Source organism: Dermacentor albipictus, chromosome 8 (genome assembly GCF_038994185.2).
Source record: "Dermacentor albipictus isolate Rhodes 1998 colony chromosome 8, USDA_Dalb.pri_finalv2, whole genome shotgun sequence".
NCBI classification, from domain to species: Eukaryota; Metazoa; Arthropoda; class Arachnida; order Ixodida; family Ixodidae; genus Dermacentor; species Dermacentor albipictus.
In genome coordinates, this window is record NC_091828.1 from 111,747,308 (window position 1) to 111,774,101 (window position 26,794).

At 48.0% G+C, this 26,794-nt stretch overlaps 2 protein-coding genes across 6 annotated transcripts in view; one reads left to right on the forward strand and one right to left on the reverse strand.

The window, feature by feature from the left end:
- The first annotated feature begins 65 nt into the window (after positions 1–65).
- Positions 66–9,474, forward strand: Rpn5 (regulatory particle non-ATPase 5). Of its 2 annotated transcripts, none has more exons than XM_065450646.2 (10): positions 66–199; positions 1,305–1,422; positions 1,514–1,573; positions 2,026–2,262; positions 3,688–3,942; positions 4,878–5,012; positions 6,177–6,289; positions 6,830–6,992; positions 8,029–8,106; positions 9,131–9,474. In XM_065450646.2, exons 2-10 carry the CDS (start codon positions 1,318–1,320, stop codon positions 9,386–9,388), a joined length of 1,404 nt encoding a protein of 467 aa, XP_065306718.1. In that variant the 5' UTR covers positions 66–199; positions 1,305–1,317; the 3' UTR covers positions 9,389–9,474. The 2 variants fall into 2 exon arrangements, with proteins under 2 accessions (XP_065306718.1, XP_065306719.1); XM_065450647.2 differs by lacking the exon at positions 66–199 and adding an exon at positions 262–383.
- A 2,975-nt stretch (positions 9,475–12,449) lies between these two features.
- LOC135917131 (scoloptoxin SSD14-like) overlaps positions 12,450–26,794 on the reverse strand; it is a 28,001-nt gene continuing 13,656 nt past the window's right edge. For 3 of the 4 annotated variants that reach the window (XM_065450613.2, XM_065450614.2, XM_065450612.2), the window contains 4 exons: positions 25,156–25,343; positions 22,414–22,651; positions 17,262–17,375; positions 12,450–12,989 (listed from right to left, as the gene is read on the reverse strand). In XM_065450613.2, the coding sequence (XP_065306685.2) occupies positions 12,840–12,989; positions 17,262–17,375; positions 22,414–22,651; positions 25,156–25,343 (690 nt within the window). In that variant the 3' untranslated portion in view covers positions 12,450–12,839. The remainder of the gene's footprint in view (positions 12,990–17,261; positions 17,376–22,413; positions 22,652–25,155; positions 25,344–26,794) is intronic. The other variant, XM_065450615.2, reaches the window with a different exon arrangement.

Sequence of the window (26,794 nt, forward strand, 5' to 3'; positions counted from 1 at the left end):
TTGTTCGTTTTCTAAAATATTTACGAATCACGCAAATATTTTTAGCAAGAAATATTTAAATAACTAAAAGTCATACTGTCGCGCTGGCATTAGAATGCTTAAATTTTCAGCATTCTCGGCACGACTTTTTTATTTTCGGGTTTTCGCTTTCGGAACTCGCGGCGGTCTGTCGGTGGTTGTGGTCGGTCGTCTTGTTGGGGTGAGTTGTCGTAGATTTTTCACTCGACGTCGTTGTTTAGAAATGCCGCGTGCATCGTCGATCGCGAGAATTCGTGCAATCACAACGAGGGAGACGAACCGTACGCGACGCGCTAAGCCCAGTTCCCAGAGTTTGAAACCCTCGCCGCCAAAGGGCTTGTCACCGGCGTGACTTGCCGAAATAGGTAGCCCTCACTGGCGTTCTCGTATTTGGGATGCTTTTCGGTGACTCGCCGGTGCCCGCGGCTTGTCGCGAGTTTCTCGCGAAATTCGGCACGTCGCCGCGTTGCCACCTTGACGGCACTGCCTCGTCCGATCTTCGGATCTGTCTTCAAGCACTGCCGCGTGCGCCAAGAACAAATCGCTCGCTAAACCAAGTTGTGAGCGCCCTCCTTTATCCGACAGGCAAGCTGGCGAATCGGATCAGTGAACGCCAAATTGTTCGGTGGCGCGCATTTCGTTTCGGCGCATGTTGGCTTGCCGAATTTCGAAACTTGTCGGGCGACTCGTTCGACGCCTGCGCGCGTCGTCAAAAAAAAAAAAAAAACGAAGAGCACAGTAAATTCGGTCGGTGCGGCGTCAGGCCGCGTTACCTTCGCCATCGAGCTAAAAAAAAAAAAGTGTTTTCATGCGATTGTCTCGCGAGAACTTCGTTTCGGTACATGGAAGTAGCTGGAGCTGTTGAGAAAATCGTTGAAAAATGAAATAAGAAATCGCAGATAAATCCGGCAAATGAAGTCTGCACCGTTATTCAACTATTCGTTCCGACTTAGCTGAGAGAAATACAAACGAAAGTTTGTGATATCGTGCTCATGTTTGTATGTCGCTACCAGAACCTATTAGAAGCTCCGCCCACAAAACTACGGCTTTGTATGTGCCTCTCTTTACTACAAAGTACAGTTCCCCGAGAGAGACTTAAATATTGAGGGAAGGTCGCCTCTGCCGTGACGTCACGCAAATGAACGAACGCAATTGGCTGGCGCACAAATACACTTTAATTGGATGCTGTGCCACATTCTTAGGTTGGCATTTATTAGTTTGACCTGATTCACTGATGTTTTTGATACCTTGATGCATTTATTTCATTATTCTTGTTGTCCTTGCAGGAAATCGGCAGCAATGTCGAACGAAACATTTTCAGATGCCGGCAGGCTGGTTAAGATGGAGGTGGACTACAGTAAAACCTGCGACGAGAAAATTCCTCAGTGCGAGGAGCTTGCCAAAGTACGTGATGACTTCCTCAAGCATTTCGTGCTTTCTTCTGCTCGTATTTGTCTACTTGATCGTTAATCGCATGCTCCAACTGTCATTTCAGAAAGGTGACCTGAAGGGTGCGCTCGATCAGTTGCTGTCCTTGGAGAAGCAGGCGAGAACAGTGAGTGTTGTCTCCACAAGCTACGCTCAAGTTTATAGTGGTGTGCGAACAATAATTTTTGAGAGCGAACCAAACGCGAATTTATGAATGTGAGGACCGAATCGCACATCGAATGCTTTTTGAACCCTTGTCAGGTAAAAAAAAAAAAGATTTTCGTCTTCAGTATATATGAAACAATGTTCACATCCTAGTATTCACAGTGATACTAAGTTTCTGTCATAACATTGCACGTTATGAAACATTCAATTGTAGCATTTGGAACAATAAGCAGCTTGTTTTCGTATTCGGGACTCTCTGGAGAGCACGAACTATCATGTTCTAGAAGGAAGAGTGCAGCTCTCTGAGCGATACACACAGTGCCCCACTAAAGCCCTGCAGTGGTCTTAAGGTGATGACAACGGCGGTGAAGCTCTTGTGCTCATGGCGGAAGTGAAACGGACTGCGTGTTGCAGGGTGGCGACACGCACTCGACCTCCCGGGTCCTGGTCGCCATCGTGCGCCTGTGCTTCGAGAGCAAGGACTGGGCCGCCCTGTCGGAGCAGGTGTTGGCGCTGACCAAGCGGCGCAGCCAGATGAAGCAGTCCGTGGCTAAGATGGTGCAGGAGTGTCTTACCTACATCGACAAGATGCCCGACAAGGAGACCAAGCTGGCCTTCATCGACACCCTCCGCACCGTCACGGCCGGAAAGGTGAGGGAAGGAGGAGCAGCGCACTCGCGCATGCCCGCACTGCAGTTCGTATTTCTTCTAACGGTGCATTGGACTGGTTCCTACTGTGCTCCAACTCGGCTTGCAGCAATGCGGAGCCCTGTCGTGGTTGGATCTAGAGGAAGCTCGTGCCCGAGGCGGCGTTTGTGACTCGGCAAGAAAAGTGCATACATTTAGCAAGCTTTCGGTCGTCTTAAACAACTTTGAATGAGAGGTGCTGAATCTCTTGCTAGTCGCAACTATGTGAAGCCAAGGGAAGCATAGGTGAAAATGATTAGTCTTCAATTGAAGTTACATTACAAAATTTATTTTTCAGAACAATGTGCATAATCTCATGGCTTTAGATAAACGTCACCAAGCAACTTGACTGGTCCTAGTAGCCAAGGCAAATCAAAATGGCAGCAGGCAGTGCAAAATGCACCGCCAACTGCCATTTGTAAATTTAGTAAGGTACAAAATGTAGATATAATATGGAAAAAGGGGTAATGAAAGTAAAAAAAAAATTATCCATCGATGCCAGTTGAAGCTGGAGCCACATCTTGCGCTGTGCTACCAACTTGAGCTACTTCAGCGGATGTCTTCCCTCGCACTACCATCTTAGGTATCTGTGTGTGTGTGCATTAGGTCTAGCCCTAGGAGTGTTGACCCTTCGGTTCTCCTTATTCTCATTCGTTGCATGGTGAGGGTCTCAACTGGGGCAGTCTTGGTGTCCTCAGATATAGCACACAAGGGTTTATTAGACAGTTGCCGTCTCCCAAGTTCACGTGACGCCTGCAATCAAAAAAAGAAGTGGCAAGTTCGTTACCATGGATGTGAGCGGCGTTGGCGAATACCCCTGTCAGGTCGACTGATTTGGTGTCACTTTTGGTGACACCAAAACAATCTGCTGCACTTCACTGTTAGTGTCGCTCGCAGGTTGTCAAAAGTATAGTTTTAGCGACACTTGCTGTTGCATGTGCTGACCTGCAAGTGTGTCCGTTAAAGTCGCGTCGCCGTGTCGTAGTGCTTAGCCTCAACAGCAGTGCTTAAAACTTGTAGGGTCAAGGAAGAGGCTGTGTAGAGTAATGTAAGGTTTTTCGTAGCCACTGCGTAGGGCACCTTTTTGAAAAAGTGTTTAGAGAACACCGGTTTTCGCGCGGTCTTGAGAAAGTCACATTAATTGGGGATCCGCTGTAGCTAATGTCTACCCTCAAGCGCATCATTTCTTTCATAAAGCAAATAGCTCTCCAGAAACATTTGGCCATTTGCCAGTATTGATAGTCTTCAGTGGTGGCTTCTGCACAATCCTTTTCCATGCCATTACTGGACAGAAATTGCGAAAACAACTCACGCGCATAAACGTGTACGCCACAACTAAGCGTGGGGGTCCCGTCGAGGTCTGACTTTGACATGCGTCCTGCGTCGCAGATCTACGTGGAGGTTGAGCGTGCCCGGCTGACCCACAAGTTGGCCCAGATGAAGGAGGCAGAAGGCAACGTCGCCGAGGCAGCCACCCTGATGCAGGAGCTGCAGGTTGAGACGTTTGGCTCCATGGAGAAGCGCGAGAAAGTGGAGCTCATCCTGGAGCAGATGCGGCTCTGCCTGGCCCGCCAGGACTACATCCGCACGCAGATCATCAGCAAGAAGATCGCGCCAAAGTTCTTCGATGACACAGCGCAGCAGGCCAGTGATTCGCCCTGTTCCGGTGGTTTAATACCTACTCTGTTGAGCAGCTGTCCATCAGGCAGTGTTTTTGATTAGTAGTGTCTATAAGTGGCAGCATTTCTGTTGATAAGACAGTGAGAATATGTTTTTAGCAGGGATTGTAATGGTCCTTTAGAATCCGCGAACAGAGTCAAAGCTCTATATGGTGAAGTAACTAAAAAGTTAACTTACCGCTCTTGAAATGGAACAGATATGTGTTTGTAACGAATGTCGGATATAACGAAACTCTTTCTGTGACAGATGCGACCTTGCTTTACCGAGGCTCGACTGTATACCATATTAGCTCGCATAAAGCTTGCACTTTTTTTCTTTTCACGGGAAACTGATGTGAAGTTGAGGGGATACAATAATTACGTGGGAAAATTTTCCCTAAAGAACATTCTAGGACTAAATAGAAAAAAAAAGGCGGCTGTATATCGGGGCTTTCTTGCCACCCACTGTAAGCCCAAACGAAATATTACTTCCAAACAGCAGCATTTACCGTTGTGATGAAATCACAGGTTTACGCAAACAGGAAGTGCAAAGGCCCTTCATTTTCAGACATTAGCTGAACCAAGATTCACTAAACAGATAAATAAAGAGACTCTGGCTTGACTTATTCAGCCTTGTCAGAACTTATGCTCAGAGGAGCAGACAACGGTCTCTACAGCACTCTTCAAGGGCGCATTGATTACTCTAGAAAAAAAAATCAAATTTTTGATAGCAATTGGGGGTGATGCTAGCATCACATGAGTACTGTATACAGTAGAAGCCATTTTTAAGGTTTTGAAAACCGATCTGAGGGCAGTAAAGATATGATACATTCAAGAACTACATTTCAGAACTCGAAGCACAGGAACTTAGGAGCAGGCAAGTTCCAGAAATGCAATTGCTGACTCTCTTGCCCAATGCAGGACCTGAAGATGCGCTACTACAAGCTGATGATTGAACTGGACCAGCACGAGAGTTCATACCTAGCCATCTGCAAGCACTACTCGGCCCTGTACCGTACTGAGAGCGTCCAGAAGGACGAGGCCCAGCGCAAGGAGGTCGGTCGACACATCTTGCTCACATAATCTGTCACGGTTTATGCGCAGAGTACTGCTGGCCATTTATCGCACAGCCCAAGCAGCAGTTGGTACAGCGTATCCAGCTGGGATAATGTGTGAACAGGAATGAACACATGTCAACACAGTAATCCGTCGTTATAACAATCGCTTCATTGGAAGTATGCTTGTATAGATGGTGTACAAAACATGGCTGCCATGACAGTAGAATCGATGTTCATTCTCGGCGGCTTTGCACAGGGTTTTTGCGCCATTGCACTTGCATTGCGCGGAGACGAAATGAAAATGCTGTTTGCCGCAACCGCTGGGCATGAAACCGAATCGACGCGGTCGTGAGCGCCGTTGATTGCCGAGTACAGTGCCAGTGTACACCGAGTCAAACCAACGCTACTGCTCGCCGCAGCCTACGTGGGCAAAACCGTTGTCGCTATCGGCGTGATCATGGATGGCGACCGTGCAGTTCTGAAGGCACGCAGTCAATGCATGCAACGGGTCTGAACGAAAGTGCTGCTTGTAGCTAACACTGCGGAAAAAGCCATGGTCGATGCGACCGAGCACACATTTGCGGCACTCTGTGCTTAGCGATCTCCAGGGAAGGTTCAAATTAGCCGATGTGTGGCCAAGTACGTCCAAGTTAATGTGAGTTTGATACCGTTAAATTATGCATGTGGGCTTGTCAAGATGACAGGGCGAGCCTGAATGAATGGAGGATGAATTAAAGAGCTTGTACTGTGCTGTAGATGACAGTGACTGTGCAAAGCGCATTTAACTTGTTGTTTTCATGCTGCTAGCTGCTGACGGACGATCAAAATGTAAAGAGCATGTTCTGCCGGCCCATCGGAGAAATTACACTAGTGTTCCTTTTGTGTAGACCTGGTCACAACTTTTTTTTTTCACTGATATGGTCAAATCAGGGAAAAATGTATAATGAATAAGGCTCTGTGTAAGTTCTTTCTTTGTGTGTGTTTGTTCAATGCGACTACATTATGTGGTGTGTGACTGTACACTGCTCCCCAGGAAAATAACGAGTGAAGTGGCAGTCCACTTTGCAGGAAGCTTTGCTGACCATTTGTCTGCAAAATCCATGATGTAATAGGGGGGAGCTAGTCCTAATCCTTTCGAGTGTGTTTTCTGCATGTTCAATAGGCGCTGAGGAACATGCTGCTGTTTCTGATGCTGTCACCACACGACAACGAACAGCACGACCTCATCCACCGTGCCAAGCTGGACAAAAACCTCGACGAGTTGCCACAGTACAAGTGAGTGGCGCAGCCATTTTTAAAGCGATAGCATGCTTTGGCTACTTTACCCACTTGGGATGGATATTGGCCGATGTCTCACAATAAAATCCTGGAGTGGACTTGAACTTGGGCCACTAGGTGTGTGCTAGCTCCTGCCTTGCAGAGCAGACGACATGGGTTACTGGGTGTGCCCGCACTTTGGCAGTTGCATTAGCAGATGACACGGCCTTGCAGAGCAGAGCCGACGGGCGGTACGGTGCCCGTACTTTGGCACTTTCATTATGGTTGGCAATGAGATTTCCACTTCCCGCGTCGTCTGATGGGCCCATGAGGTTTTGTGATTCACCGATGGCATGGGGATATGCAGCAGGTTGCACAAGAAAGGTAGTGCTGACTTTAAATGGTTTTTGCTGCGATTTTTTTTTTTAGCATTGCATGAACAAACGAAGGAAGAACACAGAATGGAGCGCTGTCTCTAAACGTTTATTCAGGAAAGATGTCGAGGGTTGGAAACAATTGCGCCAAAGTGCTACATTTGCGACTTGCCATTTCTTGCAGGGAGCTGCTCAAGCTGTTCATCACGCGAGAGCTCATCGACTGGCGCAGCATGTGCAAGGCGTACGAGACGGAATTGCGAACGACGCCGGGTACCATCTTTGCCGCCGGCGACGAGATGGGCGACCGCCGTTGGAACGACTTGAAGAGCCGTGTTGTAGAACATGTGAGTCGATTTGGCTGCACAGATTGGTTTAGTTATCAGTTTTCAGCACTTGCGAGGTGCCGTTTAATTGTTTTGTTATTGACAGGTTGTCCCACGATGTGCTTGCTTTACTTTGCTTCCTTATCACTGTTGACATGTGCACTTATCCTTTTATGTTTCTAAACAGGAGTTATTCACATTACCCGTGCACATCGATTCTCCTAGAGCTTGTTACCATGTGCTGTTTACCAGTGCTGTTACCGCTATATCCAAATTGTTCTTTAACTTAACCATTTTAAAGCTAATTCATGAAGATTCCCTGTGTTGTATGCAAGTTATCGGGGAATTTCTGCGTCATGTGTAAATAGCAGTCAGGAGCGGCCCCACTTCTGATTCGCCAAGCACAGACAGAGCTCACCCCTGTCCTAGTTACTTTAGCGTGATTTTTCGTTATGCTCAGCCATTAGAAGGTTAGATTCTGGATTGATTCTTGATGAAAATGTTTCGTTTCTTTGCTGTCAGTAAGCTGTGGCAATATTGATTCCATCATTACTGGTGTCTTTAAAAACTAGGAATCAAAGACACAGTGACGTAATGGAAATGTTTGTACATGTGATATCATACGTAGACTTGCATGTGATATTTATGCGTAGATTTTTACGCCTTACTTGAGGTTAAAAAGCAAGCGCATGCATCTCGAGTGCCCTGTTCCTGAACAAATTTTTTTTTTTCTTTCCTGCTGCTGTTTAATTGTAAACATGCCAGTATTGTTTGCAATGCGTCAAAGCAGACAGGAGAGCTCAAGTAGCTCCACTCCTGAGCATGTCTGCTATAGAAAGACGTCTTGGCATTACAACTTTTGAAGATCAAGCTCACCTGTATGAACTTTGAAAGTCACAAGCTGCCCCTGTTACCAGTCACTGTCCATCTGTTGATAACTGTGGCCAGCTAAGGAGTTTTTTTGTAATCAGCTGTTTGGTTTAGTGATGTGAAAAGTATGAAAGAAAAAAGGAATGGCATTTGCCAAAGCTTGCCTGGCCCCCTTTCTTTTCTGCAGAACATCCGGGTCATGTCCCAGTACTACACACGAATCACGCTGGAGCGCATGTCACAGCTTCTCGACCTGTCCCAAAAAGTGAGTTGCACGCTGTTCTTTTGGGTCGTAGTCATCTGCGACACTGGCCTTTCTTTTTCGTTCCCTTGCTTGCCGCAGCAAAGCTGTGGCGTTCTGGTGCTTTGCGTGAGGCCACGAGTCCGAATCCCAGGCGCATTTTCATGGGCCTTTTATGCAAAAATGCCCATGTACTGTATTTACTCTATTGTAACACACCTCCGTTCGTAATATGATCCTGATTTCTCACGAGCAGAGGTAAACAAATAGAAAATGCCCTCGACTTGTAACGTGGCACTTCGATTTTCATACCCGAAGAAATTCTAGGTCTAGCACCTTCAACTGTTCAACACATTCAACCTTAATTACCAACTAAGGTTGTGTGTTTGACTCCCACCAAAGGTCGTGGGTTCGAGTGCCTTAATTAACTCTATCTTCATTAACTTTGCCTTCATTAACGTTAACCAAAAGTCATGAGTTCGACTCCCATCAACGTTCGAACATTCATAGCTTATTTGCATTTCACAAATGCTGGTTCTCTTGTAGTCACCTTCGGCACAGTAGAACTGTGTTATGCAGTGAAGCGTACATAATATTGTGGTAGGGGCCACTGTGACAGAACACCACACATGTCCCTTAATTATACACACGTGCATCTGCTGTTGCTGGTCACAGTATGAGCATCGAGACATTTAATAACTGCACCGGCAGCCACTCGGACCATTTCTGATGTTGTGCTGTGGCGATTTGCGCCCTTGCTCATGGTTATTTGTGGACTAGTTATTCTAGTGTACTCACTGGTGCTCACGCACATTCTAGAATGTACACTACAATTTGCATCACACATGTAATCGGATAGACCAGATTCTGTTGCTGTAGAATCAGCAACAACATTCTGAAAAGTTCTGCTCATGTAAGCTCGCTTTGACCTAACGATAAAAGACTGTACTGCGGTAGTTAGCCAGTGAAAAAATGGTTTACCGGAAAAAGACCAGCAATGCGCGCACGTCGTGCATATCGGTGAGTCCATTCTGTCTCGCGTGCACAGGGCACGGAGGAGGTCCTGTCGGAGCTGGTGGTGGCCGGACGGGTGTGGGCCAAGATTGACCGCCTGGCGGGCGTGGTTTGCTTCAGCTGCCACAAGGAGCCCAACCAGGTGCTCAACGAGTGGTCGAGCAACCTCAACAGCCTGATGGCGCTGCTCAGCAAGACGAGCCACCTCATCTCCAAGGAGGAGATGGTGCACAGGCACCTGCACGCACAGACACCGCCCGCCACCTCCTCCTCGACGACCGCCGAAACCTGAGAGCACTCCTCCCTTCTTCCCTCCCCCCCCCCTTTTTTTTCTTCTTGTACATAGAGAATTGCAAACAACTCCTCGAGTGAATTGTCCACCTGTCCTTCGTGTCTTTTTTTCGGGCTTGCCATTAAAAATAATGGATCGAAAAACAAAAACTGTTTCCCTGGCTGGCGTGCGTTGCGTGAAAGCAGAGGTAGCATCAACGACGGAATGATTTTGTGGGAGCGTATGCAAATGGGGCCAGGATAATTTAACAATTATACAGTGGAACCCCGTTCATACCTGTTGTATCGGACTGGGGGAAGAAAACGTAACAGCCGGGAAAACGCAGCAGTGAGTAACTCCAAAAAAAATGAACGAAAACAATGTAGTTTCGACTTGAAACAATTTATTTCCACAAGGTTGCCTTTGAAGGCATAGGAAAAAAAAAATTGAGAATGAAGGCATGCTTTTTATTTTGCTCACTGCACAGCACCACATGTTTCTCAATCGCATGAAAGGCCGCATTGCAGTCAGCGTCACTAGGTGCGATGTACCTGTGCAGCAGGTCCAGATCCGCGATGGCTTCTGCAAAGCTTGGATCTGTTAAAACCCTGGAATCTTGTGGCTCGTGCTCGTTGTCATCATCGCAGGCACGGGCATCGTCACTCACAACCGAGTTTGCAACAATCTAGGTAACTCTCTGACACTCCAACATCACAACAGCAGAGCAGGTGACGTAGTTGTCGTATGAGACTCCAGTGGCAAGTTTACTCGGCAAGGAAAAATAACACATTTCTGTGAATTGCATCCGATAGCACATCTAAAGTGGACAAAATTGGTGTGTTGCACGTGAATCCCCCAAAAAATTTAATATGGAAATAGAGCATTTGCAGAACCCTTGTACACAACGTAATAAATTCACGTAAGATACAAACTGACATATTGAATTTGTCCTCTTTGAATGATCTAATGGATGCCGTTCACAGAACCGCAATGTCTGTTTTTGACGCAGAGCTATTAATTTAGAAACTTCATGCGTCTATTCTTTCCAGACTTCCAAATTTTTGGAAACACTTTTCATAGAATCCAGACCATAAATCAAAATTCCGCATCCAGCAGTCATTAGAATTTAACTTTCTCTCTCGAACGCAACAAATTTCATTAAAATTGGTCCGGGGGTTACTTCGGAAAAGCGTTTTTGTGTTTTACATGTATTTGAATAGGCCGCGTCGGAGTTGGGCCCGAGCTAAAGCTTCCTCTAAATGGGGAACTGCACCTATGCTGCGGGTCTGCCCTGCATTGCACTATCTTCGGGACCGGTCCACGTATGGAGAGTTTTGTGTCAACGCACGGACACAATCCTGGGGGAACAAGCCTTTAACAGTTTCGCTGTAAAATTGTTTACGTCTTTGTGTTTCCTAATTATTAATGACGAAAACGAGCGCGGTAGCCTCGAGGGGTGCCAATGAGCCAGCTGTGGAAGACGACGCTGGAGCCAAACCTGATGATGACAGTTTACAATTTTACAGCGAAACTGTCAAAGGCTAGTTCCCCCAGGATTGTGTCCGTGTGTTGACACAAAACTCTCCATACGTGGACCGGTCCCGAAGATAGTGCAATGCAGGGCAGACCTGCAGCATAGATGCTGTTCCCCATTTAGAGGAAGCTTTAGCTCGGGCCCAACTCCGACGCGGACTATTCAAATAGATGTAAAACGCAAAAACGCTTTTCCAAGGTAACCCCTGGACTTGATCCTCGGGGAACTAGCCCTTAGCACCCTCTCTGTAAAAGCTAACTATCTGAAATTCGCATGAAAGAAAGAGAACGAGTACCGTATTTATTCGAATATCAGGTGAGGTTTTCTTCCCCGGAATCTTTAGCCTCAAAGTCGCCCCCCGCCATGCTACGCGAATTTTGCTTTTAGGTGTGGCTTCGCGGCACTGCGACTTCCGCCTTGTAGTGCGAGTTTACGGCAGCGCTCGCCACAGTGCCGTGAAGCCACACTATAAGGCGATATTTTCTTTTCTTGGCTCCTGCAACTGGCACCCTCGCCTTGTGTTCGAAAAGATACGGTGCTCGAAATTTCTTTTTAATAATTTCACTGTTAAGTCCAAGCTGTGCTTTCGTACGGAACATCACGATGATGAGAAAAATTTGCCTGCAGTGTCCATGTACACAATTGCTGTCGCAGTACAATTGTTGCACACAGATCTGATCTTTGTGAGTTTTATCATCTCTGGAAAAATGTTGGCATCACAATTATTTTTTTTTATTGTACAGCTAGACAAATGGCAAGCTACCACATGTTGGCACACGTGCCAGGGGCTGCTGCGGGCATCACTTACAGCGCGTACATAGATAGACAGGGGCCAAACGAACGACGAAGACGAGCGCTGACTTCCAACTGATTTTTATTTTGAGTAATACGCTTGAGCATCTGTTAATGCAATTGGCGGTAAGTAAACCGTCAATTGCATTAACAGATAAAGAACTGGTTATTTTTCTTAGGTTGCACATGCACTTTCTTTCATCTTAAGGCTGCGGTCTTGATTTCTTTGAATTTTGAATGTATACTCATGTCAGTTTTATGCCTTTGGGAAGGGGGGTGGGGGGCGCTTTTGTTTTGGTGTCTCGGTATATATGCGTGTTACCCACAATAAAAATCAGTTGGAAGTCAGGGCTTGTCTTAGTCGTTCTTATGGTCCCTGTCTATGTACGCGCTGCAAGTGATGTTTGAAACAATGGAATAATACCAACTAGCCTGTAGCCAAACCCCGCTGCTGCGGAAGCTGCCTTTTCATTGCTGGAAGTTTATTTTATCACATCTGTACAAGGGGGGCATAACTGTACCCTAGTAGTGAGGATAGTGATGAAAAAAAATATACGTCACAGCAGTTTGACCAGACCCATCATCCCTCATAAATGTTTTACTCAGGCAGAAACAAACAACAGTGTGGTAGGTTTCATGTAATCTCTTTCACAAATAAATATAAAATGTTTATTTTTTTGTAAAATTTACACTTACAAGTAAAATTTACGCAGTCATTTCGCTTCAAGAAGGTATACAGCACACTATACACAGCGCTTTCAAAGCAGGTAAAGTTTATCCATCCATTAAAGCTTGTTTAGTTCTCTGGGTAGAGATTATTACAGTATTTGGAAACGGTAATTCATTTCTTAACGTAACATTTCATTACAGCAATCAGTAAAGTAATGACTGGATCTAGTTTGTTCTTGTTATGTAGGCCTAAACATAGAAGAGGCAGATACAGAAATGGATTTTGTGCGCCTTTTCAATTTTTCCTGCACTAGTGTTAATATCTTGACACCTGCATCAACAAGTCCATCAAGAGGATGAACACACGTACACAGAGTTTACGTATAGAGAAATTCCGGCAACGTATAAGATTAATGATAAAGCGTATACGCAGTTACATGCGTGAATGAAACGCTTGAGCGTTGTCAGCATTAGTGGTTAGTCGCCGTCAAATCCCGGTGTTCCTTCGCGGGTATCGTACGCCGTTAACATGTGACGTTGACGTAGTTTAAAGATGACGTGGACAGTGCCTTGCCACCGCATGAGTCGTAGCCGATGACCGCGCTGCTGGAGGTTCTCTTGGATGTCCTGCGGTATCGGTACAATGGTAACGAATGTGTTTACCGGTGATTCTATTCTGGGGTGCTGTACTGGACGTTGTCTCATTCCGCCGTATTATCAAATTCTGCAATATCGGCGCTCCTAGCCAATCGGAGAGGCCGTATAGCAACCCTGTCGGCTAACTGAGCCAATTCTACAATATGGCGGTATCTGATAATGTCCATGCAAAGTGCCATTTCTGGGCACACAAATTTTGCCCTATCGTCGAGTTTGCCACCTTGTCATCTCTGATTGGTTTCATAGGGTGGCTATACCTTTTCCAATTGGCTCAAGACGCCATCATGGCGGAACTAAAAACATCTTTCCACCCACGCGTCGGTGCCGCTTTTGCCAAGTAGCATCAACCTTAGATGCATGCCGCTGTGCCCCGATTCGTCGTTCACGCCAGTTCCCTTTCAGGCATTTCCGCTTCCTAAACTTTCCCTTGTTGCGTGCACGCTTGCACCTTTATGCAGCAAATAGCAGATGGCAGTGACGTCGCTTCGTGCCGCAATTTGATAGGACGAACGCGGTGGAGGAGGGTACGGTACGTTGGTGGTGCTGAACTAGCTGGTTGGCGGAAACGTGCGGAAGGGCTTTAGGTAGAACGTGGCGTCAGTTTACAAAATTTCACCTCCAGAATACTGTTCTGAACATCGTCAAATTCTGCCACATTGTCAGAATATGTAATGGCAGCGCTTTCAACCAATCAGAGTTGACAAGATGGCGAATTGGACAATATAGCGGAATAGTACAATGTCTGTAGAATAGCACCCTTACAGATGTTCAGCCACCCTATAGTTTAGCATAGCATATACTGGAAATGAACTAGAAGTCCCTAGAAATAGAGAACTCAAGAAAGGCCTTGGCGTCACTCTTTCAAATCGTCCTTCTTGCATTAAATGGAGGATCGCGCAGGCCCTCTAAGTCATAGAATATATGCTGGCAAATCCCAGAGCACTCCAAATAATTTACTGTAATACTCGTTTCCAAGAACCAGTTTCGGTTTACCCATGGAATTGGATGGATCATGACGCCACAAATACACTGAATTGCTCCGTTCCCGTGATGGCTGCGGCTGCCGCAGCATGTGAGCTTATCCGAAAGAAGCGAGCACAGTACAACCCCCCCCCCCCTTTATATTTTTTTTCAGCCGGCAACACCATCTTACTCAGCTGACTCAGCCTATTGCTTCATCGTGTCAGCAGAGAGAGAGAGTTAGAGAGAAGGGAAGAAAGAAAGGCAGGGAGCTTAACCAGACTGAGTCTAGTTTGCTACCCTACACATGGGGAGGGTAATGGGGCGTGAAAGAGAGAGAGAGAGAACTTAGGTGTAGGATGTCTATAGTCGGGCACTCAAGCCTGTTGCCTTCAGGTAGTGAAAAAACGCTCGAACTGCTTTCTGCGCTAAAAAAAAAGCAGCAAATTTTGCTTTGTGTCATGATGTGGCGATGATGTCGATGGTGCTAAGTTCGGCATTCCGAGGTGAACACGAGATGAGTTTCAGCCCCATTCAGTCGCAAAGGATGCAATGACAATAAATCTCGTGATTTTATTCCAAGTTATACTGCGGCCTCTTTTGGAAGAAAGCGAAGGTAGTAAGTCTGTTTGCATTTTTCAGTAGTTCTACGTAATTGCGGAGTAATTAAATGTCAATTAGTGTACAGTCAGTAATGCCACATTTTTTCTCTCGTAAAGATGATCTCGAGTCACCGGACCAAACTACACGTACACGTTACTTGACAGTTGCAGGCATAACGAGGAACGAAAAGCTACTACTTCACAGTTGCTGACTGATTGATATGCGTCGAACATATCCCTTTGAAGATGTTAGTGCCCTGGGGCGCTGGGGTGGGGGAGTGGGGTTGTTAGGGGTTTTCTGACGCCACCCAAAATTATCGCGGCGGCAATATACCGTTTGCAAGAACTAATATATCTCTCATTATATGTATATGCAAAAATATGTAATATGTTTAAACTATTATAAGCCAGCGCGATGTGTTTGAATCACGCGCAAAAAGTAAGTAAATCTTTCAAAATGGCTGCCGCTGTCCCCGCAGAACCCCTCCCAAAAATACTTTCTAGGTAACGTCCTGGTAGCGTCTTTAGTAAAGTGGTCTTGTGTAGCAGCAGTAATATATAGTATGATGTGAACTAGTAAATTGGGTATATGCGGATAAATAATTTGACCCGTAGCAGAGTTTTAGTGTGTTTGTGCGTTATTTTTTCTTATCATCATAAAATTCTTGCCCACAAGTACGGACACCATGACTGAAATGGGTTAGTGTGTAAATCAAATCACAAGTACGCGTTTCCTCACTTACGTGTACTTCCGTCTACGTCTACGTCTAGACATCCGTCTACGTACGGTACGGCTCATATAACTTTGGAAATAAAGTTGAATTTGTGCAGTACACACTTTTCTTCCGCAGCGAATTGGGTATACTCGCAGAAAATTTTCTGAGGTAATGAAAGGAAAGAAAGGTGAAAACACTTCATCCATGGGACATCCGAGTCATGTCCCAATGTCGACGCACCATTTTGGATACAAATAGGACGTCCTCTGGACGTCCATTTTCGGATATCCCCTTACGCATGTCTCGAGAATATCGCACACTGACCTCTCTCGGACATCATGCCATGGGTTTCGCAAAGTTATCCCGCATGTACCTTTGTTTGACATACACGTTAATATCTGTCCTCCAGTTGAGGCCTGGTCTTTGAGCTTCCTCGTAACAGAATTATCTATTCTCGCATGTTCGAGTTGCAGTCCAACGCTATAGTGTCTGCAGCACGTCTGTGCGTCGCGTTCTTTACGAACTTTTCTGACGCAATTTACTTTGAAAATTTCAGTTAGTTCACTGAGGCGCTTGGTGGAAGGCCTGGAAACATTGCGAGCATGCTACATTTACGCGAATGTGCGCGCGCGTGTAACGTGTGTATCTGTTCTTGATGCGTGAGTTTCATCCGTCACACACTGTGTGTTGCGACCGCGGTGGACATTGAGAGGAACACTGTGCAAAAGGCCCCGGTGTATTCCCGTAAAATGTACGCAGCGTGTTACCAAAGGTTCCTCGCGGTCACGCAAGGGATGTCCGCAGGACACGAAAACGCCGCCAAACGAACGTGTGAGGGACGTCAACAGGACGTATTTGACACATCCAAAGGATATCCGTGTCTTGGCGGTCATTAATTGGACGTGACTGATTGTTTTTCGCAGGGTAAGTGGTCCGGCAGCGGTTAGGCAGCGTTTTTTGTTTCTCGGAACAGACGCAGCTTCCACGTGCGATGGTATCGCGTTTTCCCAAACGCGGAATTAGGGGGAAAAACATGAAAAATACGTCAACTCTTGACAGCTCGGTGTTGTGTTTTGTCTCACTTAGGTGTTGTATAAAGTCTGTTTACGTTTTCTCTTCCCCAGCTTAACTCACGCGGACGAGAACGTGGGGACTATTTTCAGGAGCGCTCTCACTCGTGCGCGCTTTGCCTCCGTAGCTTTCCCTTCATAGCCATAGAGTTTCCTACAAAATTACTAGAAGGAACTCTGGCGCTAGTGTCTACGTGAGCTACAATGGGAGCTGTTGTCCCAGCATGGGAATTATGGGAAGTACATGGATTTGCCTAAACTTTGTCCTTTTGGCTTCAAACGGCTTTGTGACTTTGTAAACTCGTAATTTTCAACAGTTTATTGCGTAATAAATAATTAACTAAACATCATTAAAATTTCCCGACGGCAGGATTCGAAGACAGGGACTCTAGTACAGAAGCCTGATATTGAAACCCTTAAGCCACAGACACACGTATCGACAAGCGAATGAAACGCACTGATGAATTTATCGCGGGCATGCCAGTGCTTTCAGACGCTTGGCGCGTTTCGATTTGGGCACATAGACAAGCTCAGTCGTTGCAATTAATAGCAATTGTACGCGTTCCCGGCGTCTTCTGCACTTCGAAGTATATATAGATTGCGCTGAAATATATATGCTTGCGGTTCCCGATTTCAATGCATGGGCCCTATGGGTAGCTTGTTCTCTAGAGTCAGTGTAGTAACTCTATGGAAGTATACGACAATAAGATTTATATAGCGTAATATACAAAGCCACAAGAACGTCTGAATCCATAAGCACGAAGATCAGACAAACCCGTGTACTTCCCATCATTCCCATGGTAGGACAACGACTGCAGCGCCAGAGTTCCCTCTAGTAATTTTTGTAGGAAACTCTATGTTTATAGCCGCATATGTCCCAGGGACGGCCCTCACCGCGTCCACGTATTCCTCCGCGCGCACCGAGTCCGGCAGCAGCGGGTGATGCAGACGGCCGCAGTCGATGGCCTCTTTGATGGTATGCTTCATCCAGAGGGCGCGCATCGCCACCTGTGCCACGACAGATATGTAAATGGACGCCAAAGATACCAACTATCGTCTTAGAAGCGAGAAAAGTAGTCTTTCAATGCTCTGCATTCGTTAATTTACCTCTAACAGCAAGAGAGCTGGGACAGTTTATGCACATTCAGTGTAAAGGAGTGTGACCAAAAGGCCTTCGTGTTCCCTGTCCGTTTGTCTGCGCTCCTTTACAATGTACAGTCGCGGACAGAATAATATGGACCATGAAATCTAAGAAAAAGCTGAATATCTCCGCAACCTCACAACGCAATCTGGTATTTGCATTTTGTACCTCGACTAGAACATGCTAACAACGTTGTCGTGGGCAGTTTTACTGGTTACTGCTACAGGCTGCTTGGGAATTTAACGTTTTTGGAGATCCCGTGGTCCATTTTACTCTGTCCGCGACTGTACGTATAGGTTGATTATACAGGGTATCTTTTTTAGAATATACAAATTTGTTTTTACAAAACTGCTGTGACCGTAGCGAGCGTGACATTTTTTGCAGATAAGTTGCAATGTGAAGTGGACATATTTTGCCACTAATAACGTAAGTTTCAAAATGCTAATTAAAATATGTTTCCTTAATTACCTTATTAATTGGAACCTTGGGGCATTTTGCTACACACACACACACACACACACACACACACACACACACACACACACACATATATATATGTGGCGACGTGCGACCACGTAGACCGTCAAAGTATCAGGCTCTCGCAGGAGAGGAAGAACCGACACTCCGTCGCTTAGCGTAGCATTCTTTTTAATGATCTTCGGAACGCTAGCCCGCGCCGGAACGCGCCAGCCGCTCGAGCCTCGTGTAGACGCGAGCGTCTGCGTCAACTCTCGTGCGACGCCGATGCTGCTGCCGCTACAGAGGGCTCCCCCCCTAGAGAGGAGGAAAGTTCGACGAACGATGGAAAGTCCACGTGACGCGGCGTGTCTTCGCGTTGGTCTTGGGTGTCACGTGCGCAGGCGGCGACGAAGGATGCAGCAGGGTCGCGTCGCATACAGGTGGAGCTGATGGCGCGGGTGCTTCGATGTAGGCGGGTTTGAGACGTTCCAGGGCAATTGTGTCTGATCGGCCGTTGACATTCACAACAAACGTCGTCGGACGACGCTCTAGAACACAATATGGCCCGGAGTAGTGTGGTTGTAGAGGCTTCCGCACGGCACAGTTACGCACGAAAACGTGGGTAGCAGAGCTGAGTGCGGGAGAAACGTACGGGGACCTTGCTTCTTGTGAACGTGTAGGCACGGGGCGCATCTGGCTGAAGAAAGCTTGCAGTTCGGCTACGTAGTCGGCAGGGGATGGCATAGGCGTTTGGGGGGTGGCGACAAAGAAATCGCACGGAAGGCGTAGGTGGGTGCCGTAGACTAGCTCAGCACAGGAGCAACCTAGGTCGCTCTTGAGTGCGGCTCTGATGCCAAGTAAGACGAGAGGCAAATGCAGGACCCACTTCTCCGGCGATTCATGTGCCATAAGGGAGGCCTTGAGATGCCGGTGAAAACGTTCAACTAGTCCGTTGGACTGCGGGTGGTAAGCAGTTGTGCGAAAACGTGTCGTTCCGAGTAGTTTGAGTAGCTCGTTGAAGAGCGCTGAGTCAAACTGTCGACCGCGATCCGTGATTATTGTGGATGGGCAGCCGAACCTTGCTATCCACGTAGACACGAACGCTGCTGCAACAGTGGGCGCTGAGATATCAGATATAGGTGTAGCTTCTGGCCACCGTGTGTAACGGTCGATGCATGTCAGTATGTAGCAGTATCCTTTCGAAGGTGGAAGAGGGCCGACGAGGTCCAGGTGTACGGTGTCAAAACGAGCATCCGGTGGAAGAAAAGACTTGGCAGGCGGAATGGGGTGACGCTGGATCTTCGAACGTTGACACGACAAACAGCAGCGAACCCAATCGCGAACTTGCGCGTTTAGCCGAGGCCAAACGAAACGACTGGAAAGAAGCTTCTGTGTCGCGCGTATGCCAGGGTGCGACAGGTTGTGCACGGTTTCGAATAGACGTCTGCGAAGGGATGCCGGAATGTATGGTCTGGGTGTGTCGTTAGAAGTGTCGCAGACGATGGACGTACCATCTGGGGTCACAACGACGTCTTCCAATTGCAGGGACGTTGGCGAATTCCGGAGTGTACGAAGTTCAGTGTCGTCACGCTGTTGACTGGCGAGTAAGTCGGCCTCGATGATGAAAGGTTCCGATGTCAAAGTGGAAACGACATTGACACGACTCAGAACGTCAGCTGGAATGTTGTCGGTGCCCTTGATGTGGCGGAACGTTGTTGTAAAATCGGAGATGTAGGAAAGCTGTCGAATCTCGCGGGGCGAGTAACAGGACGCCGAACGATTCGTTGCGTGCACAAGGGGCTTGTGGTCAGTCAAGACAGTGAATGCACGGCCTTCGAGGAAATGGCGAAAATGCTTGATAGCCAGGTAAACAGCGAGTAATTCACGGCCGAAAACGCTGTAGCGGGACTGCGCAGGCTTCAGTTTCTTGGAGAAAAAAGCGAGTGGATGCCACTCATTGTCGATGAATTGCTGCAGAACGGCACCAACGGCGGTATTTGAAGCGTCGGTCATGATGGCAGTGGGTGCGTCTGGCTTTGGGTGTCTAAGCAGCGTGGCGTCGGCGAGGGCAGACTTGACTTTTGCGAAAGCGTCTGCGGCCTCTTCAGTCCACTGAAGCACTTGTTTGCGCTTGTTTACCAGGAGAGCGTCTAGCGGAGCCATAAGGCGTGCGCACTCGGGAATGAATCGGCGGTAGAAATTGACAAATCCGAGAAATTGGCGAAGCTTGGTGAGTGTGGTCGGTCGGGGAAGGTTTTCGATGACGCGAATCTTGGACGGCAGTGGTCGAATGCCGTTAGCGTCGACGATATGACCGAGGAACTCGAGTTCGGGTTGACCGAATTCACTCTTGGCGGCGTTGATCACAATTCCTTTACTGGCAAGGCGTGAAAACAACAACCGCAAGTGGTGAAGATGTTCTTCGGCCGAAGAGCTTGCCACGAGGAGGTCGTCAATGTATGCAAAAACGAAAGGCAGACCTCGGGTGACGGAATCGATGAAACGCTGAAAGGATTGGCCCGCGTTCCGTAAACCGAAAGGCATGCGGAGAAATTCGAAAAGACCGAAGGGCGTGGTGATGGCGGTCTTGGGAATGTCTTCTTCAGCGACCGGTAGTTGATGGTAGGCGCGAACGAGATCGATCTTAGAAAAGATCGTCGCACCGTGCAACGCTACCGTGAAGTCCTGAATGTTCGGTAGAGGGTAGCGATCAGGAACTGTGACGTTGTTTAGTGCCCGGTAATCGCCGCAGGGGCGCCAGTCACCCGTCTTCTTAGGCACCATGTGAAGTGGTGATGCCCAGTTACTGGAAGAAGGGCGGATGATGCCAAGTTGCAGCATGTGTTCGAACTCCGCGCGAGCGATCTTGAGTTTCTCCGGGGACAAACGCCGGGGTCGGAAGTAGACCGGTGGGCCGGAGGTGACGATGTGATGGCACACGTCATGTTGCACCGGTTGCGTCCAGTCCGGTAGGCGCGTCAAAGTGGGAAACTCGCGTAGGAGTGCGGCGAAAGGTTCGTCCAACATGGCAGAAATAGGCGCTATGGGCGATGTGCCTGATGATGGGACGCCGGGAACGGATAGCTGGGTCACGGAGTCGATGAGACGGCGTCGTTGGATGTCGACAAGGAGTCCGTAGTTATGCAAGAAGTCTGCTCCAATGACTGCATGACGGACGTCTGCAACCAGGAAAATCCAGCGGAACGCTCGTCGAAGGCCAAGGTTTAGCATGACGGAGCGTGACGAGAAAACTGGAATCCTGGTGCCGTTGACGGCTTGCAAAAACGACACAGGAGTCGCTTTTCGGTCGGAGCGCTGGGCGGGTAGAATGCTGACGTCAGCACCTGTGTCGACCAAGAATCGTTGTCCCGTAACTCTGTCCGTCACGTAGAAAAGGCGACTTGTGTGCTGGGCCGGACCACTCGTCGCCGTTAGAGGTCGGCCGGCCTGTTTCCCTGCCAAGCGCAGGGACGCCGACAGTGACGAGCGTCGTTTCCAAAACGGCGGTGGTAGTAGCAAACGCCAGGCGTTGTAGTTGAGGCTTCATTGCGAGTGCCCGTGCGTCTTGATCTGCTGGAACTACGGCTGCGAGGGCGACGAGACGTGCGGCGATGCTCCGCTCCACTGATGATGCGTTCCAGGCGCTCACACAAGGAGTCGAGCGGAGAGTGCACTGCGGAAGAGCAGGGAAGAGTTTGCAGAGCGGTTGTATTGTCACCCGGAGACGGTGACGTGGCTGCGATGGTTGGGGTGGCTACTTCCATGACTTTGTCGGCCAAAGCGGCAAGTCCGGTAAGGTCCATGGTCGTCTCTACCACAGGAGCGTATGGCAATATCACGTCCGGGTTCACCAATCTGTGGCGACGTGCGACCACGTAGACCGTCAAAGTATCAGGCTCTCGCAGGAGAGGAAGAACCGACACTCCGTCGCTTAGCGTAGCATTCTTTTTAATGATCTTCGGAACGCTAGCCCGCGCCGGAACGCGCCAGCCGCTCGAGCCTCGTGTAGACGCGAGCGTCTGCGTCAACTCTCGTGCGACGCCGATGCTATATATATATATATATATATATATATATATATATATATATATATATATATATATATATATATATATTATAACAAAAATAAAAGGAAAACCTGTTGTAAAACGACTATATGAACGACTGGGAGACTCAGTGCACGCAAAGGGGGGTGGGTAATCTTGCAGGTACACGATGTCCTTGTCTAATAATAGTTGAATAGATGCCCGACTACGCACGAAGGCCCTTCGTACATCAGCTCGGCATCAATTATCGCTTCCATTTGAAGAGCGACTGAATAATCGAACAGTTGGCTGTTCTATTTGAAGACCGGATCTAAATGGGACATTGTCTTTGACCCGCCGTTCGAAAAGTTCGCAATGTTAGCTCGCCCCCATTAATGGACGCCTCTTCGCCAGCGTGTACCTGGGCAGCCCCCGTGATAGCCAGTGGTCCGCCGGTGGGCGCTCCCAAGCCCCGTAGCAGCCCGTCAGAGGTGAACAGAAGCGGCGCGGCTGAGGACATGGGCCTCTTGCGGGGCGCTATGCGGTTGGTCAGCTGCTCCGGGTAGCCCTGGAAGCCCGTGCGGCCCGGGTACGAGAACGCGTCCAGTCGGTTGTTCAGCAGCACGCCCGTGGACGGCGACAGCCACAGCGATCCGAAGCTGCGTGCGGTGACGCCACAAGAGGGTCATAAGACTGGAGAGATGACGTGACTAAACGGGGAGGCACAAGGTGGGGGCGCGAGATTTGTGAGGCGTATCATATTGACAGGGAAGGTGATAACTGTGTCAGTACGACGTCACTTGCCTTGTCCAGAAAAGAAAAAAAAATGTACTTACAGAATAGTTTGCCAAATTTTGATTAGATATTATGCTTGTACTGTTTTAACCCTGTGTGCGCATGCACCACCGAAATGTATATATGTACCTTCTCTCGCAGTAAAACCTCAGTTGATGTTTAGCGCTCGTCCTGTCGTCTTCTCTGTCTGTGTCCCTGTTATTTGCGCTAGTCTTTTGAATAATGATGACACACCAACTATCCAAGCTTTCTGCCTTGATCGCCTTAAACAGACAGGCGTCATTTATTCGTGCATCAGAAAACTTATGCTACCCTAGTCGCCCGCGTATCCAGGGGGGAATGTCCAGTTAACGCTGGTCCAGATTAGAACGCCTTAAAACTTCGTAAAGTAGCGACACTCTCAATCCTCCGCCTTCACTCCTCCTCATTTCTCCTCTCTTTCACGCTTCCTTCTCGACCATGGCGCCGCCTACACTGCTCGAGCGTAGCAACCGCGCCAACATGCACTCCTCACCACGCCGTAGACGCTTCTCGAGCAAAAATGGCGCTGATGCACGGCGCGAGGGCCCACGTGATGCTATTGGGCCAATAGCGACGCGGCGTCAGCCTCGGCCTGAGCGCGCGAGGTGCAGGCGGCATTCTTCAGAGCGTGGCACTACTTTACGAAGTTTAAGGGGCTTTAGGTCCTTTAGCCCCCCCCTCCTCCCCCCCCCCCCACCTCTAAAGTTGTGTTCGCAGCGTCAGCGTACAGCACCTGACAAACTCGTGAAATCTTTCCTCCCCAGCTTTTACTGCTCTGGAGAGACCAAAAAGGTTTAAGGGTTATTAAAGACCGCCAACTGGAACATACGAAAACTCCTCCTCCTTAATAACAAACTCAAGATGTCGCAGTTTCGTCTTTCGGGCGAAACTGCGACATATTGAGTTTTATATCCGACGGTTGATACGGCTCGCACGGAGGACTCGCTTAAATTTTCCAATTACGATGAACCCGCTGAAACTAAATGTTGGAAAGATTGTGAACGAATTCGTGCTAATTAGCGTTTAATTATCCCGTATCCCGCGTCACACCGTGGTCGCCACCACTGACGGCGCGCCTTCTTTTTTTTAATTGTCACTCCGACCTTCACGTTACAGAAAACTTGGCAAAACTTGTTTGGTCCCATAGCCTGGCTGGCTAGTAACGGGACCTTCGAAAGAACCATCCTGTTATTTCAAAACGGCCATCTTTAAATATTACTTAATATCTTCGTAGAAATACCCGGTATATGTGTGCGTCGGAACCCCGCAGCAAGCTCGGTGACACCTGTAGCAGAGCCCCCGCCCCCCCCCCCCTCCCGTTCGGCCCCCAAACTTCCTACGCAGGTCTTGCGTTCGTCTGCACGTCTACCCTTCACGAAGGCGTCGCTTGAATGCACATATTTGTTGCGCATACAGAGGGCATCTAGGTACAGTTTGCTCTTTCATTGTGTGCAGTTTCGCAGTCAACAGAGCCGATCATCGGCACATTTGCAAGGCTAGTGTAGACGGGACTACACACAGGCCGATTCGTCACGCAAGTGCTGACCCGCGCACGGGCTATTCGGCGAGACAGCAACCACGGTTAGGAAATTCCTGCGTAGGGGTCCACCTTAAATTGCGCGATACAGCGTGAAGCAGGGGCAAGGGACACACACAAAAAAAAAAAACGAGGACAAGCCCTTGTCCTTGTCCAAGTCCGTTTTATTTATTTATTTACTCTCATACCCACAGCGCCATTTAGGCATTACAGTGGGGGGGGGGGGGGGGGGGTTTACATACATCAATGTAAACAGCTTATGGCATCCAATAAACAGCATTAAACTATACAATACAATGAAAGAGAAAAAGAAAAAAAAACCGCAAGGGGACAAAAATGGTACATCAGGATATCAATGTACAGCCCGACCAAAAAAAAGAAACGGTATTATACAATTAAGTAATAAAGCACTATGTAATGATAGCAAACTCTACAATTACTATATACTGTAAGATAAAGAAGAAAATTTCAAAGAGCATTTGCAAAATGTTCATTATTAAGTATACCAACTACGTCAGCAGGCAGCCGATTCCATTCTAAAATGGTTTTGGGAAAACAAGTGCTTTTGAAAAGCTTAGTTCTACAACTGTATTCCCTAATCTTGAGCTCGTGACCTGTTCGTCTGGAAGTGGCTGAACAATATACTTATTACGGCCTTGTCCCTGCTTCGCGCCGTACCACACAGTCTAAAATGGAAAACCAACTATATCCCAAACCATCACCCTTTTAAGTCCACCTTGAAGCTTCTCTTTGAAGCGACTAAGCAGTTTCACGCGCGAGAGGCCGTGTGGACGTGCGTTCTTCGCTCACTCCCAGTTGAGCGAGGCAACCAGGACGACGGCGTCCCCGTCGGGTGCCACGACGGCGACGAAGCTGGAACCGTGGTCCTGGGCCGCGGGTGCCCGCCAGCCGTAGTCCTCGACGTGCTCGCGTGGCTTGTCGCCCACGTTGGCAGCGATGCGCGTGATCTCGGCGGCGTTCTGCAGTTCCTCCATCTCCTGCGCGCGGTGAAAGCGTGCGGAGAAGACGTGGCGTCCGTAATTACTTTGTTTCATCATCATTATCATCATCATCATCAGCCTGGTTACGCCCACTGCAGGGCAAAGGCCTCTCCCATACGTCTCCAACAACCCCCGTCATGTGCTGATTGTGGCCATGCCGTCCCTGCAAACTTCTTAATCTCATCCGCCCACCTAACTTTCTGCCACCCCCTGCTACGCTTCCCTTCCCTTGTAATCCAGTCCGTAACCCTTAATGACCATCGGTTATCTTCCCTCCTCATTACATGTCCTGCCCATGCCCATTTCATTTTCTTGATTTCAACTAAGCTGTCATTAACTCGCGTTTGTTCCCTCACCCAATCTGCTCTTTTCTTATCCCTTAACGTTACACCTATCATTCTTCTTTCCATAGCTCGTTGCGTCGTCCTCAATTTGAGTAGAACCCTTTTCGTAAGCCTCCAGGTTTCTGCCCCGATACTTTGTTTAGCGCAAGGCAACGGACACAAGAAAGACGACAGGACAAGGCGCTACCAGAACAGCAGGTTTAGGAGATGACACAGACACACAAAAATCGGGGACCACAGTACAAGAAAGAACAGCTCGGTACAATGCGCTGGCGGGCTAGTTGGTGCGAGCCCGCCAACGCATTGTGCTGAATTATCTTTTTTCTACTGTGGGCCCTGATTTTTGTGTGTCTGTGTCATCTCCTGAACCCGCTGTTCTGGTAGCACCTTGTCCTGTCGTCTTGTGTCCGTTGCCTTGCGCTAAACAAATTAATTACGGATTCGCACCAACTAGCCCGCCAACGCATTGTGCTCAAGATGGGACGTCTTTGTCAAATGGTGCAGAGGTTATTATAGGGGGGCAAACAACCGCTTAGATGTAGGCTGTAGCTGTCGAATCGTCCTTATTTCGTTTTGGAGAACGCACAGTTAAAGCAGGAAGGCTGAGAAAGGAGCGCAGTGGGCCTCGCACGTGGCGAAATATTGGCGTGGACGCACGCCGCTGCTTGTAATGAGGACAACATGGTGACAACGCGGATGATTTCCGGAATGGTTTGGGTGAAAAAAATAAAAAGAAATTTATTAAAAATATGAGAGTTTTGCTGTGCTGTTGTCATTCCAAAGATGTCGGTTTGTTGGTTGGTTGTTCCTCATTGGAATGGCGCTATCTGCACTGGCGATCGGCCTTGAATCGGGCTGTGCAAGGATAAAAAGTAATAAAAATAAATTGAAACTGAATTAGTAACCGGAAAACCGTGAAATTGAAGTGCAAGAGTGAAATATTTAGTTTCTTCTTTTTGTTTCTTTTACGTAGTTCCTTTGGATAGATAGGCGCAGGCACCAAATGAAATACTCCTCAGTCGCTACAACCATTCCATCCTTCTCGTGTTTTCACCGAAGCGTCCCCTACGTTATCTCTCTTCTACCCAAAATGAATTCGTTCCG